The 18,721-nt window shown below is 54.3% G+C and overlaps 1 protein-coding gene across 4 annotated transcripts in view; it reads right to left on the bottom strand.

The window, feature by feature from the left end:
* Positions 1-18,586, bottom strand: part of TFEB (transcription factor EB) — a 52,460-nt gene extending 33,874 nt beyond the window's left edge. Inside the window, exon 1 of one of the 4 annotated variants that reach the window (XM_063666210.1) lies at positions 18,468-18,586. In XM_063666210.1, the coding sequence (XP_063522280.1) occupies positions 18,468-18,487 (20 nt within the window). In that variant the 5' untranslated portion in view covers positions 18,488-18,586. Of the gene's footprint in view, positions 1-14,958; positions 16,449-17,221; positions 17,243-17,671; positions 17,931-18,467 lie in introns of those variants that run through there. The other 3 variants (XM_054492175.1, XM_063666211.1, XM_054492171.2) reach the window with 3 other exon arrangements.
* Between the last annotated feature and the right edge of the window lie 135 nt (positions 18,587-18,721).

Raw genomic sequence — 18,721 nt, forward strand, 5'->3', positions numbered from 1 at the left:
CAGAAAAAGGTAAGGAGCTCTCAGGAAGGAAACAGCAGCACACACAACACTTCTCTGAGGACAAAGGAAGAAGGAAGAGGCAGAGGTATCCTGGGCAGAGCACTGGCCGTGGAGCCAGGAGCAAGGAGTCTGGCCCTAGCTCTGTAACAGGTAACTGCATAACCTGGGAAAATCCCTTCCTAAGTTTCATTCCAGGTCTTAGTTTCTCTATCTGGAAAATGGGGCTTTAAACACCAGGCCTTTGAGATACTCTGGAGGATATATCATGACCACATATTGGAGATGTACAACAAAAATTAGCATATCACAGGCTCTGACAAGTCCTACAGCAAAGAAAACCATTTGGGGTTTTGTGTAGTTGTATAAATTTGTGGAGTACAAGGTGATGCTATGATTTATGAGCACCATGTGGGATAATTAAATCAAGTTAATTAACATATACATCACCTCAAATACTTGTCATTTTGGGTGGTAAGAACATTTGAATTTTTGTTTTTGGTTTTTTGTGGGTTTTTTTGTTGTTTTATTTTGTTTGTTTGTTTTTGGAGACGGTCTCGCTATGTCACCCAGGCTAGAGTGCAGTGGATGATCACAGCTCACTGCAGCCTCAACCTCCCAGGCTCAACTGATCGTCCCACCTCAGCCTCTCCCATAGCTGGGACTACAGTCCCATAGATGGGACTCTCCCATCATCACACCCGGCTAATTTTTGTATTTTTTTGTTTGTAGTAACAGGTTTCACCATGTTGCCCAGGCTGGTCTTGAACTCCTAGGCTCAAGCAAGTCTCCCGCCTCAGTCTCCCAAAGTGTTGGTATTACAAGCATGAGCCACCACACCCAGCCTAGAACATTTAAAATTAACTCTTAATGATTTTGAAATATACAATACATTACTATTTACTACATCCACCATGCCGTACAATATATCTCAAGGAAAAAAACTTATTCCCCCTGTTTAATTGAGGTTTTGTACCCTTTGACTACCATCTCCCCATTCCCCCAACCCCTATTTTTCTTTTTTTTTTCTTTGACTTACAGTCTCCTGTGCCTACTTGACCTCTAAACCTTTCCACAGAAAACATCTTGGGAAACCCTGGAATAGATTTGGAGCCACCAACTCAAATGCCTACAGGGGCCAACGGGAAACATGAAAGCCTGAAGCAGGCCCAAACACAATCCGTCGGGACCTGCGGTCAGCTGCAAACCCTAAAGAATTCCTGACAGCTCTGGAGATTCAAGTAGTCTAGCACAGGGGTCCCCAATCCCCAGGCCACAGGGGATCCATGGCCGGTTAGGAACCAGACCACACAGCAGGAGGTGAGTGGTGGGCCGGCAGGCAGGTGAGTGAAGCTTCATCTATATTTGCGGCCACTCCCCATCGCTCACATTACCACCTGAGCTCCACCTCCCGTCAGATCAGCGGTGGCACTGGATTCTCATAGGAGTGCAAACCCTATTGTGCATTGTGCATGTGAGGGATCTAGGTTGCATGCTCCTTAGGAGAATCTAATGCCTGATGACCTGTCACTGTCTCCCATCACCCCCAGATGGGACCGTCTAGTGGCAGGAAAACAAGCTCAGGGCTCCCACTGATTGTACATTATGGTGAGTTGTATAATTATTTCATCATATATTACAATGTAATAATAATAGAAATAAAGTGCACAATAAATGTAATGCTCTTGAATGATCCTGAAACCCTCCCCGGCTGTCCATCCGTGGAAAAATTGTCTTCCACGAAACCAGTCCCTGGTGCCAAAAAGGTTGGGGACCGCTGGTCTACCACTTCTATTTCACTGAAGGTCTCCTTCAGGACCCATCCATCATCCTCAACAACCCTATTGAGACGAGCAAGGAAGGGGTCAGTACCCTGTGTCACACAACTGAGGAGACTGAGACCTAGGAGGCCAGACACCCGGCCCAGGGTCACACAGCAGTTACTGGCATGCAGGTCATGCAGCAGGTCCCATTTATTCGGCTCTTATTGTGTACTATGTACTTCTCAGTCATTACCTCACACAGCTCTCACAACAACCCTTTGAGGAAGGCACAGAGGAAGAAACCAATGGCCAGAGAGATTCAGTCACTGTTTGAGGACCCACAGCTAGAAAGCGGCACTAACCAGATTTGAACTCTAGTATCCCGAATCCAGAACTCAGGCCCTCAGGCCAGGTCTCCCATTTACTAGCTAGGTAACCTTGGGTGAGAGATTTAACCTCTCTGAGCCTCAGCTTCCTCACCTGTAAAATGGGATAATAAAAAGACCTGCATTCGGTTATTGTATAAAGTTTGCAAATATATAAAAGTGCTTAGCACAGCGCTGGCACACAGGAGTGCCAATATATGTGACCTGTCATTAAACACCACATTCTACTGTGGGAGCTCATGCCTGAGCCTCTGGGCTCTGTGCTCAGTGGGTTGGAAGCCACCCACAGCCTCCTGGAAACTGGCCCCTGCCAATCAGTCCTAGGTTACTGCCTCTCCACCTGCCACCACAGCCCTTCAAGCTGGGACTCCTGGGGTACTCAATGAAGAGTGGAGCTTTAGAGGTTGGAGGTTCCAAGATTTAGGCCAGATCTGGGTCTCATCATCTGAGGCCCCTACTGGGCTGCCTGCACTCAAAGCTGGGGATATCCCCAGCCTGCCATGGGTCACAGGCTTCTCCTCCCACTGCCCTAGGTCACAGGGTAGGGAGGCCAGGGGCTCTCCAGACAGGCAGCTGATGTCCTCATGACCTTCCCCAATCCTCCCAGCCTTAAAGACGACAATCATAACCCACCCAGAGCTCTTCACACTTCCTGCAGCCGGTTCATCCACAATAGGTCACAAGATGGGCATCAACACCCAGGAGGCTGGCTGCTCAGGGGACAGTGTGACTCCTTTGCAGATGGAGAAACTGAGGCCCTGACTAGGCCAAGCACTTGCCAGGGCAGGGATCTAAATAGTGGGAAGTCTTCTGGCTTCTGGATAGGGCTCAAGCTGAGAGTCAGGTTGCAGGCCAGGCCTACGTGGGTCTCACCCATAGTGACTACAGATCTGCAAGCTGGGGGAGGGGGCATCAGTAAGGCTGAGTCCTTCTCTACCCCACCCCACCCCAACCAGGGAGACTGGCACAGCCCTCACCCATATATAATTATTCCATCATATATTACAATGTAATAATCATAGAAATAAAGAGCACAATAAATGTAATGTTCTTGAATAATCCTGAGCCCCCAGACAACCTCCACCCAACCCCCTGCTCCAGCAAACATGGGCAGCTCCTGCCAGGCCTGACCCTGCAGCCTTCCACTGATGGCAGCCTCCCACCTTTCCAGGTAGCTCTCCAGCCCCCAGCCCCAGCCCCCAGGACCCAGGCCAACCATTCACCCCAGGCATCACCTCCTCTCATCGTCCCCACCTGACACAGGGTCATCGCCCAGGAATCCGTCTCTGACCACTCTGCTCCCTCCTCTGCTGACCCACAGTCTTGGTAACCACCTTGCTAGGAACTGGGCCCTGATTCTCCAGTCATACCATGAGGTTTGCTGAGGATAGGCACCCTGGCCATAGCACTGCTGCTGCGCCTTATACTCAGCAGGTGCTCTATAAACATGGCACAGGAGGGACAGAATCTCTAATGCAGTGGCGCCAAAGTTTTGGACCATGATTCACAGAAAAATATACTTTATTTGACACTAGGCACACATACACACAAACACACACACACACGAAACATGTTCTACACAACGATGTTTACTGATACTGAGCAATACACTTGAATATTTTCTGGTCTCTTCTTTTTCATTAAAAAAATATTCATGGAGACCCATCAAACTTATTTCGTGGCTGAATTAGGGTCCAATTAGTGGCCCTGATCCACAATTCGAAAAACCTCCCTCCAAAAATATCTGTGCAGCCCAACTCTCTGCCTGGCACGTGGCCCTCTCTACAACAGGCGCCTAATAATGGCATCCATCTGTCAGACACTTACTCCAGGCCAGACCTGTGCTAAGCATTTTACTATGGTGTCTTATATCATCCTCACCATCACCCTAGGAGACAGGAACTGCTATCACCCCCATTTTAAATGTGGTGAAACTGAGGCCTGAGGCCAAACAGTAACTAGCTCAGACAGAGCTGAAAGCCAGGCCTGTGTGAATCTGAAGCCAGATTCAGAACCACTGCACCCTCCTGCCCACAGATGAGTGGTCTTCAACTGCTCTCTCAAGACTACACACTGGCAGGGAGCTCACTCTCCTAGGAAGTCTCTTCCAACTCCAACTACTAATAAACCATTCCCTATATTATTATTATTATTATTATTATTGAGGGAGAGTCTCCCTCCGTCGTTCAGGCTGGAGTGCAGTGGTGCAATCTAGGCTCATTGCAACCTCTGCCTCCTGGGTTCAAGCGATTCTCCTACCTCAGCCTCCCAAGTAGCTGGGATTACAGGCACACGCCACCACGCCCAGCTAATTTTTTGTATTTTAGTAGGGACGGGGTTTCACCATGTTGGCCAGGCTGGTCTCAAACTCCTGACCTCAGGGGACCTGCCCACCTCGGCCTCCCAAAGTACTGGGATTACAGGCGTGAGCCACCGCACCCGGCTCCATTCCGTATATTAATTTAACTCTTTATAGCTGTGGGTTACTTTGATTACTTAATTGGAGATGGCACAGAGAAAAGAAAGGGCTCCCTGGCCAGAGCCCACAGGCTGCAAGGCCAGCCCTCACACCCCTCCCAGCAGACCCTCCATCCTCCTCCTCTCCCATGCTTCTATTGGAAACCAGAAAAGGGGCAGGACTGTGGGTGAGGGGCCCACCTATGGGCTGAGTGGACCATTCTCCCTCACTGAGGTAGCTGCCCTGGAGCAAGTCACTCTAGCCCCTGGGCCTACATGTCCCCATCTGCAAAATGGGAATGATAGCAGCATCCCCCTCATGGGGTGACTGAGGGTGAAGGGGCTGGTACAGATGAAGCACTGGGCACAGTACCTGACATGGAATAAGGCCAGGTAAACATGAGCTCTTACTATCAATCTCAGTTCCAGCTCAAACTTCCACCATCAAAAATGATCGTCAGGAGCCCTGGGCAGTTTTTTGCCATCTGCACACAAACATGCTATGTCCTGGTGAAGTGTTAACCTGTGCAGGCACTTAGTGGGAGGCTGGCTCTATTCTGAGCACTTCATGTGAGTAAAGTCTTTTACTCTTCAGAACTCACAAGGTGGGCACTACAACTGTCATCTCCATGTTACAGATGAGGAAGCAGAGGAGGGTAACTTACCAGCATCACGAAACTGCAAAACAGCAGGGCCAGGATTCAAGCAGGTGGATGTAGGGCATATGCTCCTAGCCCCTAATGTAAATGGGTATTCACTGTGGCCTGGCCGGTGACATGCTAAGCACATCCTGCCCATGACCTTCTCACTAGACCCTCGAAACAAGCCTGGAGAGATGAGGAAACTGAGGCACAACTCTGGCTGACTCCTGACTTCCCACGCTGTCCAACCTGCACTCCGGAGCTTGGCCACCTTCTTCCCCATTCTTTCCCTCACCACGGACTTGGCCATGCTCAGAGACCCCCACCCCTCCTCAAAGACATCCCAATGCCAGTGCAGCCTGAGGGGCCTCATCCCTACCCGCCCACCTCCCCAAAGACACCGCACACATGCACATACACTCACACACATGCACACAGGCTCACACACGGACACACATTCACACACATGCTCACACACATGCACACACTCACACACATGCACGCGTGTGCTCTCATACCTTCGAGAGGGCAGCCCCCTGGAAGGAGACCCCTGGAATGCTCAGCTCCTCCAGGGGCCGGAGGCCAGGGCCGCACCCCAGCCCCAGGGCCGGGCTCAGTTTCCTCATTTCCCCGGTGGCTGCTATTTCTCACCCAGCCCCATGCACCTCAGCCCGAGAGGAAGTTGCACAATCCCCTGGGAGCTGCAAATGCGGCCGAGGATTACTCACAGCACAGAGGGAACTGCGCCCCGACGGCCTCTCACACACCGCAGCCTACCCAACACAGACTGCTCCAATCTCACCGGCCCGGCTCCAGGCGCCCACAGCGCTCCTCAGTCCTCCCACAGGAGGCCTCTCATGGCCGTCCTGACCCCAGCCTGACCTCAGAGGGCCCTAGGCAGATGGAGAGACACACAGCAGCAAGAATTTCGCCAGAGTCCCAATCCCACCAGGTCCAGGGTGGGCCTAACCCTAACCCCAGCCCTGCTTCCTAGAGACATGTGTTCTTCTACCCAGAAGCCCCACAGCTCACCATCTTCCTGACTGGCCATACACCTGCAGTCTTGGCCTTGGGCCTTCCCAGGGCCTCCAGACACCCAGGTCGAGGCCGTACTACAGCCCACCTTGAAATGGAGCCTAAGATCAAGCAGAGCCCTGGGCAGCTCCGGGAAGATCCACACCACCGCACACTTTTCACTTGTGCAGCAACTGTTCTTGATACACATGCGAGTTCAATGGTTCCTCAGCCCCCCAGCACTTTTTTAGCAGCCTGCCAAAGAGACTGGGCAGAGATTTCACTTAGTGCTTCTTTCTGGTGGCCAAGGGATTCCCATCTTTGATAAGCAAATACCCTGTATTAAGAAAGGTTAAGCTATTATCGGTCAACTGCGTCTCAGGGTGGATGAGTTTACTGGGCCCTTTCGTGAGTGCAGGTTTCAGGAAGGAAGCGGGCAGCAGAGAGGAGATGAGGCAGGCCGTGGCTCCTGGAGAAGGCAGGAGATGCCAGCAATGTGAGGGAAGCCCAGAACACGGAGGCCAGAGAGGCCCAGGGAGGATGGACCCAGACTCTGGTCCAACCCTGGGCCTCCCTGGGCTGGCAAATTCTGGAAGGACACAAAGGATGAGTAGGAGCCAGGCCTGGGTGTGCAGAGCCCCCAGGGAGGACCTCTGGCTCCCACCCCTTGCTGCCCAAGACCTGCAATGGGGCCTCAGATAAGGAACATGATAAATACCTCTTATCACCCCCACAACCTTGGACTCCCATCCAGCTAAGGACAAAGTTGGAAATGTTTTTGTCCTGGGCCCCAAGGCTCCCAGAGAACCCCTCATTTCTGCAGCCCTCATCAAAAGGCTGGGGCCCGCAGGGACTGTGGGGGAAGCGCCTCACAGCCCCTGCAGCAGCACGAACCAGGACTGAGGCTCACAGCAGTCACCTGATGCCTCCAGCTTGGTGGACAGGGAACACAGTCAAGGAAGAAGGGCCATTGCTGAAAAGGCCTGGCTCTACCGGAACGCAACAGCCACAAGGCCCCTTTGCAGGGACGCCTCCCCCAAAATGCCTGTACATTCACCATCTCCCCCATCCTGACAAGAGCCCCATGAAGGGGAGGGGCAGCAACGCTTGCTACCCATTTTTCAGATTCCAAAGAGGCTGAGGCTCAAATCACTTAAGTGACTTCCTTGAGGCCATGCAGCAAGTTTATGGCAAATCTGTTTCCTGGCTCTTTTCCTAGATCAGAGTTTCTCAACCTCAACACCAGACACTCAGGGCCAGGTAATCAGTTACAGGGGCTGTCCTGTGCATTTTAAGATGTTTAGTGGTATCCCTGGCCAATATCATCAGACATTGGCAAATGTCCCCTAGGGGGACAAAATCACCCCTAGTGGAGAACTACTGCCCTAGAAGCACCTAAAAGATGGGCACCTGCCAATTCCAAATTGAACGGTACACCTGCTGAGGGCTGTAGCCTGAGAGTCTCCCCCTCTCCCCCGCTAGATGTGCTAGGCAAGAGGGCCTGAAGGGTGGTGGGTACTCTGTGGGTTCAGCACCCTTTGGGAAGAGGTTTCTTAGCCCCAGCAGGCACTGCCACTTAGAGGGTCTCCCCACAAGCCCAATATCACTTTCTGACTCCCAAGCTGCATGCCAACCCCCTTCCTGGCATTCAATATTACCCTGACCTTTCAACTGTTTTGATCACGTATTCCTATCAGTAAAAACTTTCCAGCACTCTCAATATACGCTTCTTTCCTTATGAATTGCTTATATATACCCCGATGCATGAATACATTATAGATGTCAGCAAACATACCCCAAAATTATATATTTTAAAAATGAGAATGAAAATGCAATACACCAGGATGAGACATGTTACACACTCACCATCATGGCAGAAATTAAACTGTCTAACAAGACCAAGTGTTGATAAGGCTAAGGAGCAACAGGAACTCTATGGGCCACTAGCAAGGGGTAAAGTAGTACAACCACTTCACAAAATATTTACTGAAGTTGAAATATACATTAAAGGCCAGGCCCGGTGGCTCACGCCTGCAATCCTGGCACTTTGGGAGGCCGAGGTAGGAGAATCGCTTGAGCTGGGGAGGTGGAGTTTGCAGTGAGCCGAGATGGCACCACTGCACTCCAGCCTGGGCAACAGAGTGAGACTCCATCTCAAAAATAAATAAATAAATAATAAAAAGAAAAGAAAGAAAATTAACAGACTATGGCTATACACAACATGAGTGACTCTCACAAATACACTGTTGGGTGAGAAAAGCACGACGTAAAATAACATGTCCAGCGCCATTCCATCTGTATTAAATTCAGAGTCAGGCAAAACTAAACTCGACAGCTAAGGGATGCAGACATAGGTGGTTACATGATAAAAGAAGCAAGGAGCTGATTATCATACAGTCGGGATAGTGATTACCTCTGGGGGTGGAGGGCACATGAGTTGATTTTGGCGTACAAGCTACATTCTGTTGTTTATTCACCTGGGTGATGGTTGCCTAGGGGTTCACTTTTTTTTTCTTTAGATGGAGTCTTGCTCTGTCGCCCAGGCTGGAGTGCACTGATATGATCTTGGCTCACTGCAACCTCCACCTCCCGGGTTCAAGCGATTCTCCTGCCTTAGCCTCCCGAGCTGGAATTACAGGTGCATGCCACCACACCCGGCTAATTTTTGTATTTTTAGTAGAGACAGGGTTTCACCATGTTGGCCAGGCTGGTCTCAAACCCCTGACCTCGTGATCTGCCTGCCTCAGCCTCCCAAAGTGCCGGGATTACAGGTGTGAGCCACCGCGCCCAGCCAGGGGTTCACTTTTATAATTATTTACTACATTATATGTGTATGTTTATGCTTTTTTAAGCAACTATGCTATATTTCGCAATTTTAAAAGAAAGAAAAGAATGAGATATAAGTAATTGGTTATAGTATTTTCTTCCCATACCTAGTTTTGCAAAACACTATAATTAGATCCAAAGAAGTGGATGACAACCTATAGTTAGGCACAGGTCTGGAGTAGTGATAATGCTTGGGGCTGTCTAGGGAGGGTCCCTTCCCCCAGTTGGCCCAGGCTGCTGGCTGCCCCTCAACACACAGGAGCCGGCTACCCTAGCCTCTTTCACCTGCCACCCCGCCCAGGATGTCCCAGCCACCACACACCCCTTGCTGGCCATGGGTAGAGGGTTGCGTCAGGCTGGGCACCTTCGCAGCCATCTCACCTTACCGTGGACCGTTCCTCTGGGCCCCTGACAGCAGGACTTGGAGGCTGACTGTGAGAAAGGTACTGGTGGGGTGGGCCCTGGTCATCCTTTGAACACATCAAAAGAAGGAAGGTGGCAGAGAAGGAAATAAAGAGGAAGGAGAGAAGGGGAGAAAAAGAGCGGGAGAGAGAGAGAGAGTCCAAGACTGCAGATGCTGTGGAACTAGATGGAGGCTCAGAGGGTGGCGGAGGGTGGAGGGGAGAAAAAAGGCTTGTGGCCAGGCGAGGTGGCTCACGCCTGTAATCTTAGCACTTTGGGAGGCCGAGGCGGGTGGATCACTTGAGCCCAGGAGTTTGAGACCAGCCTGGGCAACATGGTGAGACCCCGTCTCTACAAAAAATTTTAAAAAATTAGCCAGGTGTGGTGGCACGTGCCTCTGGTCCCAGCTACTTGGGAAGCTAAGGTAAGAGGATTGCTTGAGCCCAGAAGGTTGAGGCTATAGTGAGCCAGGATTGTGCCACTGCACTCCAGCCTGGGCAACACAGAGAGACCCTGTCTGCAAACAAACAAAAAAGAAGGTTCTGGAGGTGGGAGGAACAGAGGCACTGCCCCCAGGTTCCAGGCCCAAGCATGGAGGCTCAGTCACAGGCAGGTCCAAGGAGGCCTGAGTTGTCGGCCCTGATCCAGCACCACATCTCCCCATGGCCCCAGGGCTTCCAAGTGGCAGGTGGGTGGCTCAGAGCCTCCTTTCAAAGGCTCCAGCAGCCTCTAGTCCTCCTGGAAGGAAGGACTTGTCCAGAACAGACACTGCAGAGGTGACCGCCAGGTGAGAGGGCCCAGGGAGCAGTAGAGTTGCCCTTCCTGGGGCCCAGAGGGTGGAAAGGGCTGAGGGCCTAAACCACACTGAGTCAAGGTCTCTGTGCCAGCAAGAGGCCCAAGGAGAATGCTCTTCAGGGCAAAGGGCAGGTATCACCATGCTTATGTTGTTTAGTACATTAGTCTACACTAGCTTCTTGCATTCTGCTCCTCTCTGCCCTCTGCGGTTACTAAGATTCCCTGGCTAGGACATGGGCACCTTGCGGGAGAAGCTGTGATCTTGTTCCCATCCGCCCTGCTTGGCCAGTCCAGTGCCGGGTACCTCTGATGTGCTCAGTACATGCCTGTTGACACTGAAGGCCTTGTGCTGCTGAATCCCTGGGCCTCGGTCCCCTCCTCTTGACAACATGGGGGCAGCGCCAGCTGCCCTCTGACGCCCCCTGCTCTATGGCTCCAATTAGCCCCAAAGCAAGGCCAGCCGGCGCCGTCCTGGCAAGGCAGCAGAAAGTGCACCTGGCTAGAGCTGGGAGGGGACAAGAGGCGGCAGGGGGTGGACAGTATAGTGTGTCACCTCCTGGCCACTCTGCACCCCTCAGGGACTGTGGGGGGCCGCGGCAGGTGCTGTCCTCAAAGCAATTATAAACAAGGCAAAGGACAGGCTGTGACTTCCCTTGGCAAACAGGAGAAAACAAACCGGAGCCCCACCCCACAGACCCACTGGTAGAACTCGGGGAGGGGGGGTTGGGGGAGGTGCTGGCAGACTCTCTGTGGGGAGGAACAGACTGTGAGCCCCACACCAGAAGGAGGCTGGGCCTGGATCACTGTGCCGGGAGGGAGACAGGGCAGAGGCAGAGGGCCCAGTGCCTTGTGGACCTGTGGGCGAGGCCGCTGGGCGTCAGCTGGTGAAGCGCCTGCAGGGTAGAGATGGTAGACAGAACATTTTTTGTGTGTCTGCATTTCTGGGCACACGATGCGGGCTCAATCCCATTCTCTCATCCATTCCACAAAGATGTATTGAGCAGCCACTATACATGAGGCTCTCTTCTAGGTGCTAGGGGTACGGCATGGACCAAAACACACCAAACTCCTGTCCCCAGTCACCTGAGGACTGGCTGGTTCAGACACCAATCTCTCCCCGACTCCTGGCCCCGCCTCGCCTCCCCTGCAGCAGGGCTGTGGGACCTGCCACCTCTTCTCACCTCCTACCAGGCTTCACCCCAACTCCCTCCAGTTTCCACAAACAACTCCACACCCCTCCCCCCAAGGGGCCAGCCCCCAGGCTCTCCCAACCATCCGCTCTCTCACGGCCCAGGACCACCTAGAAGATGACAGGGACTCCACTACCTCCAGCAGGGACCCTCCCCCTACCCTCCCCACATCTCTGGTCTGGGAGAGGAAAGGAAAAGGGAACAGCTTATTTCTGTGTGTGTCTTTATCATTTTTATTGTTAACAACAACTATGATTCAAGCTGGAATCAAATACTTGCCCTCCATAGGGTGGGAAAGTGAAATAACAGGAAGTATTTTAAGAGCCTCCCTTCAACAAAGTGAGGGTCCTCTCTGAACACCTCCCCAATTACTGCAATAATGCTACTTTAGCGCCAAGCACCTTCACAGCAGCTTCAGACCCTGACGCATGTTCTGAGGCCCCTCAGCTAGTGCCATCCTTGTTTGTCCGCCTCATCCTGCCTTCATCAACCAGTGCACAGTTTTAAGCACTTGTCCCAGAGAGTGGGACCAAGAGCTACAAGGCCGAACAGTGGACAGTTTCATGGGAGGTGGGGACAGGTGGAGACATGGGAAGGACTGACTGTAGAGGGGACATCAAATTTTCTCAGAAGTGGTCCGTGCCCCTGGGCACCTGCCTTCAAAAGCGGACAGGCCTACCAGGCCCAAAGTCAGAGACACAGAACCCAGGAGAAGGGCGGCTCTCACCTGGGTAGCTGCAAAGCGGCAGGACCCAAAGGCATTGGTTTTCCAGGTGTGCTCTGGGGACCAGCAGCATTAGCATCACTAGAGGACTTGTCAGAAATTCAAATTCTAGACCACATGGAATTTGCAGAAACACCGGAAGGGGCCCAGCATCTGTGTTTAAACAATTCCTCCAGGGAGTTCACATGCATGCCCAAATTTGAGAACCACTGCCCTAGAGAAAGGGCATCGGGATCATCCCAGAAAAAAAAATATTAAATAAAGATGCCTAGGCCCCTCCCCAAGAGATTCAGATGCAATGGTATTGTCTAAGAGCTCCTCAGGTGATCATAATATCCAGCCAGGCTGCAGTAAGATGGAACAGTGCCCCGGTCTCTCTGAAAAGTGTGCCCTGATGGAGGGAAAGATTTGCTTATAGGGAAGGAGCAAGGAAGGGCTAAGAGGAGGGAATATGAGCCATGGGTTTCTGGATGGAGAGTCTGGTGGAATTCCTGGATTAATCCTTACGGGACCACATCTTACTCTGGGACCACCGCTGTATGCATAAGAGCCAACCAGGTGGCCTGCATGGCCCGGCAAGCAGGTGCTGGATCTTATGGGGCCAGGTGGCTATCCTCATAAGAAAGCTGGACAAAAGATGGGTGGCCAGACCTCATTTTTCCTCCTTAAGCCCACACTTAAGAGCCAGGAAGGAAAGCTGGTGATGACCCTGCCTGTTGGCTCTGCTCCTCTTGGCTCTCACCCACGGCTTTGCCACTTCACAGCAAAGCATTTCCTGTGGGCATGATCAGTCCCAGATCCTACCCCATCACTGTGATTTTATCTCTGCCCTCAGTGACATCACAGCCAAGGGGATCTGTATCTCTGGTGCAGTGTGGAGGAGGGACAGATGATAGGAGAGCAGGGGACAGCCACAGCTAGGAGTGCGTGGTGATTGGCCAGGCCAGATGCTACCCAGGGAAACCCAAGGGGCAGGGTAGGGGTGGTAGAGATGCTGCAGGCATTGCCAAGCCCCCTGCACCGTCCTGTTCAATGAGGAGAGCAGGCTGGTGCGGTGGGACAGAGAGTGGTGGGAAGCCCCATGTAAAGCATTACATCAGAGAATGTTAGACACATGGGGAGGCCTGTTTGCAACCCATAGGTCTTTATTCCTTCCCTAGAGCTCTCCATGCCTCTATTTCCTCACTTAAGAACGAGAAATAAATAACTCACTGAGTCATAAAAGTTCATTAGGCGCTATTCTAAGTACTACATGTGCATCAATATCGGCATACTCAGCCCTCATGACAGCACTAGTAGGTGGGTGCTGCAAGAACCCTCACTTTTTAGGTGTGGAAACTGAGGCACATTGGGGTTAAGCAGCTTGCCAAGACTCACACAGTGTTAAGTGGCAGAGCTATGCAAGCCACATAGCCTGGCCCCAGAGCCCATGCTCTCAACAACCCCCTGACCAGGTGACACTGGTCCAGTGCTCAATATATAGTGGCTACGGCTGTCCCAAGAAAAACTTCCTGGTTGCTTCACCAGGACCAGTCTTTAGCTAAAGCTCAATTCTGCGGACTGCAGCATCTCCCAAACACCCCTAACAACCCACCCCCACCACCCCTTCCTTTCTCTTCCTTTTTCTTCCTCCCTGGTGCCTTTGGCAAAGATTTGTAGAAGGTTCGCTTTGGAGGGAATCCCACAGATGATCCAGATTCACAGATATGGAAACTGAGGCTGAACAGAGCAGAGACCTGCCCAGCCACACAGCCAGTGAGAGGCACAGTGGGGTCTCTCGACTCCTGGTCCAGTGCTCTTATGACTTTCACTGCCATCCCATTCTCACCCAATGATCCCCACAGCCTCTTCTGCACATCTGATTAAACAAGGGCCTGCTGAGGGCTGCACTGTACGTTAATGGACGTGGAGTGCGTGGCACAAAGCCGGGCACCTAGGAGGCCATCAGTAAGGATGCCTCCTCCCTTCCTGGGTGTCTGGGGCTTCCAAAGAAGCCTAGGAAGTCTTGCCTGAACCAGTCTCCTTCCCTGGCCAGTCAAGACAGGTTCCAGCCGGAGGTCCTTTGGTCACCCATGCTGGCAGCTCAGAAGAAAGGCCAGGAAACAGGTATGGTGCTCAGACAGGGGCCTCAGCAAGTTCCCACTCTGCTTTTTTATTTTTATTTTTTTCATACAAATTCTTTTTTCAACTGAGTCCAGGTCTCGCTATGTTGCCCAGGCTGGTCTCGGACTCCTGAGCTCCAGCGATCCTCCCACCTAGGCCTCCCAAAGATCTGCTTAGAGCAGGAAACCCTGGATAGAGAAAAGAAGGTCCCCAGACAACCACACCCCCACCTTTTAAGAGAGAACTCCTGGGAAACCCCTTGAAGAAGTGGTCTTCTTTAGGGACTGAGAACACAGACTTTGGAGTCAATTGGACCTAGGTTAAAATTCCAATCCTGTCACTTCCAGGCTGTGTGATTTTAAGTGACTTGCTTAACCTCTCTGAGTAAGTAAGTGTAATGCAAACAGTAATTCCCACCTCACTCTAAACACACAATAAATGTTGGCAACTATTGTATGATCAATCTTATTATAATATTGTTCTAGTATAGCATAAGAGATGAATATTCTATTAATATAATCTTGTTTTATTGTTACACTCTCATAGACACACATTCACAGTTCATCTCTACCCACATTCCTAGACACTTTAACCATACACACAAACTCCAACCATTACACAAACCCCACACCAACCCAGAAGGCAACATCATGTACTCACCATGTACCAGGCACTGCCGTACCCTTAGTCCTCACAACAGCCTGTGAGGTGAGTGTGTTTTCATCTCCCTCCTCTCAGATGAGGATCCACACCGTACATGCATATATGTTCACTGCATCCTGGGATGTGAACATTTCTGGCAGCTCTGGGAACCCTGAACTCCCGCCCTCCGATCAGAGGAGGCCAACCCAATTTCCATGGTCATCTCCAGGGCAGCCCCAAGCCGGGCCCCAAGTGCTGACTGCCTTCCATCCCCAGAACAAAGGCCCAACCTGGTTTTCATGACAGCTGTGGTTGGGGAAACCCCTGTTGCCTGCAGAAACCGAGTTGACTTTGAAAAGGAAGAGACAGAACCCAGGGGGTGGCTGGGCCACTCCCTGTGGGGGCAGGTGCTAAGTAACTCTATCAACTCTAGCTAATGATGCAATTACAGCCATAAACAGAGCCCCAGGAGGGCTCAGGGCCAAGAGCTAGACCCTCAAAGGGCAGCCAGACTTGAGGGGTGGGAGTCCCCTTCCGCCTACTTCTCAGCTTTCCAGAAACAGGCTGAGGAGGGCTGTGACAGCGCACGTGGGACCCTGGAAGGGCTCCTGCCTACCCTGGCCCACTCCCTGCCTACCTCTGACTGAGTCACCAGGGCCATTAGCCCGTAAAAGCCCAGTTGGCTCTCCCTAGATTCAGTGCCCACCTAGGGTGTCCCCTGCCCTATCCCCTGAACTCCTTCCAGGGCACCCGGAACCGAGATACCTGGGTCCCCATTTGGCTCCGCCTCCCAGAGCTGAGTTGAGGACAAAATAACCCTGCAGCTGTAACAGGCCTTGTAAATGGTAAGCACCATTGGCTTCCCTCCGGGAGAAGCAGAGCGTGGAGTCACCCAAACAGCCCTGCCCTTCATTTACACCCTCTGGCTCCCAGCTCTCCGGGCCCCGCGGCCAGGAGGCAGACGGAAAGAAGGGAGCCAGGCGAGTTGCTCATGGTCCTGGGGCTGGGGTCACCGGCATGGTGAAAGCATACCGTCAGGTTAGCAGGCAGGGACCTCAAGGCAGCTGACCCTTCCCCTTCCTCTGCCTCTGCCTCTCCTGGCCGGCCAGGAACTATTGCTGGCTGTCCCTCCCCGGACAGTGCGCTCCCTGAGGGGAGGGCCTGAGGACTGTCTCCCAGTCGTGGCACCAAGAACTACGTTCTAACCGAGCGCATCCGCATCTGTCCACCCAGAAGGAAACCAGAGACCAGCCTCCAACCTCATCCCCAGCTGCCCAACAGTGCCAGGTCTGGGCCAATGGAATCTCGGCCAGGGCGGGTGCAGGGGCCTGAAGCCACACCCCAGAGGTGTCACTGGGGACCTGCATCCGTCTTGTCCCTTTCCCTGAGGGATGAAGCAGCCCCTCACTCGGGATTGGGGGGAGGGCAGGGGATGGGGGCTGGGCAGTAATTAACCTGCACTTCCCCAGCGAGCTCTAAGCCAAAAACTGCGCTCAAGTTGAGTGCAGAAGCTCCGCGCTGAACCGTCCCCAGAACAGACAGGCGAGAGAACGACGGCTGGAGCTGAGGGGGGTTCGGGGGAAGGCGCAGCGGCCAGGGGCTGGCGGAGAGCGGAGGGCGGGGGCCTGTGCCCAGCAGGGTTCGCGCAGACAAGCCCCGCCCCGGGCTCCCTCCCTTCCTCCCCCGGGGCGCGGGGTTGGGGCGCGCCAGGCGGCTGCGGCGCGAACCTGCTCGCGCAGCCCGGAGCAGCTCGGGGCAGCCGTGCGTGAAGCCGGAACCCCGGGCGGGGAGGGGGCCGAGGGGCGGGGGCCGAGCTGGCATCTGCCCGCTCCCTTCCAGGAGGCGAGCGGACGCGCTGGGCCAGAGCTGGTCGGGACAGCCCGGGGGTGGGCGGCGCGGACTCGGGGGATTGGGGGGAAGGGGGCGTGTTTTCCGGGATTCGGGACCGAGACGGGGGAGGGGAAACTCGGGGGGCGGGCAGGCGGCTGGAAACTCGGGGGGAGGCAGACAACGGGGCGCACGGCGGGAGCGCTCCGGGGTTGGTGTTCCCCAGGGTCATGGAATAACCCACGGGGAAAAAGAGACTGCCCAGGGACTCGAGGGGACGGGGCCAGGGGCGGCTTCTTCAAGAGACCGAGCTGGAGGAAGGGACGGGAAGGGAGGGAGAGATGGTACTTCCACCCGCCCCCCCATCAGCCCAGCCCCCGGGGCGTGGCGCCGCTCCGGCCCTCCCACTCCCCCGCTGGCCCGGCCAGACTCAGCCCCCGCACACCTCCCCTACCTCCGACCCCTTCTCCGGCATCGCCGGCCCCAGCCGTGTCCGGTGGAGGGGAAGTGGGCGCGGAGCCCGCGCGTCCCTCAAACTTCTTGCGAGTTCACCATCACGCCTCCCGCCCCTTCGACTCTCAGCTCCGGGCCGGGAAGGCCCATGCCCGCCCGGCCCCTCCCGCCCGGTTACATAAGGTCGCGGAGAAGCCGCCCCCGGCCCGCGCCTGAAGGGAGGCGCCGAGGGGGCTCCCGGCTCGGCGGGGAGCGCCGCTCGGGCCACGCGCTGGGCGCCCGGGGGCGGACGGACTGCGGGTGGGTGGCGGCGCGCACTGTCCTGTTTCCCTCTCCTGCCGGCATCCCCCACCCGCCCACCTGTCTCCGGGACCCACGGGATAGGAGCCAGGGAGCCTGGGTCGGGGGTCCCGGGCCCTCCTCGCGCCTCTCGCTCCCCGATCCCGCTCACCTCGCTCTGAAGGTCAATCTGTCCGCCGCCCGCGCCCCGCGGCTCCGGCAACTTGTCCCAAGTTCGGGTGCCTGGCCCGCAAGCTGTGCCCGCCACCTGCTCCCGGGCTGCTCCGGCCCCGCGCCACCAGGGAGGCCCGCCCCGTCCGCCCTTCCCGCCGCCGTCGGCGCCGCGGCCGCTCCCTGCGTCCCGCCCGGGCCGCCGCCTCCGCTGTCACCGAGCCCCGCGCCCGGCGCCCGGGCTCCGGCTGTCACTCCACGCACACTTCCCTCCGCGCCCGGCAGAGGGCAGCACCCGCCCCGCCTCCCAGCCGCTCTGCCGCGGCGCCCACTGGGAAGCGTAGTTCTCGCTGCAGTCCCGCTAGGTACGCCGGGATTTGTAGTCACGCTCAGCGGACTAAGGCTTACAGGGAAAGAGGCTCTTGACTTGGAACCTCTGATCCACTTCTACCTCTTTGCAAGTTTTCTTTCTCCTCTCAGTAATGTCCCAAACCAGGGCTCACTACGATACATTCTGTAGCCTGTCCGACCCCCTAAAAGGAACCTGCAGCCGGCTGTCCTTCGGCAGTCTAAGAAAGAGAGGGTCCCAGATGGTGTGCTGTTGCCATAGAAACTCCACCTGTGGCAAATTCCAGCTTCTCTTCAGGAGTAGGGTGCAGGACCTGGATCTTGCACTTTTATCCCTGCCCCGATCATAAGGCGCAAGGCCAGGGTGAGCCTGGCGAAGGACAGGGTAAAATATGACTGTAGAAGGCAGCCTGCCCGCATTATGGGTTCTACATTCACGCCCCACTCACCAGCCTGAGCTTGCTGTCATGTTGCTGGACAGAAATTGTCTGAGCTCCTTTCATGTCACCTTCCCTTGTTGGAAGTTCACAGGGTGCGGAGGCATCATTCTCTACTTTCTCCTCTTCCCCGCCCCTTTTCCCCTGTCTCCTCCCCCCGCCCCTCCCCTGCTTTTCTTCTCCTTCCCCTCCTCTTTTTCTTCCTCTCTCTCCTCCTTCCCCACATACCATGTTGCTCTTGGTTTCTGGATCTTTTGCTAAGAGGC

This window comes from Pongo pygmaeus, chromosome 5, assembly GCF_028885625.2.
Source record: "Pongo pygmaeus isolate AG05252 chromosome 5, NHGRI_mPonPyg2-v2.0_pri, whole genome shotgun sequence".
Taxonomy (NCBI): domain Eukaryota; kingdom Metazoa; phylum Chordata; class Mammalia; order Primates; family Hominidae; genus Pongo; species Pongo pygmaeus.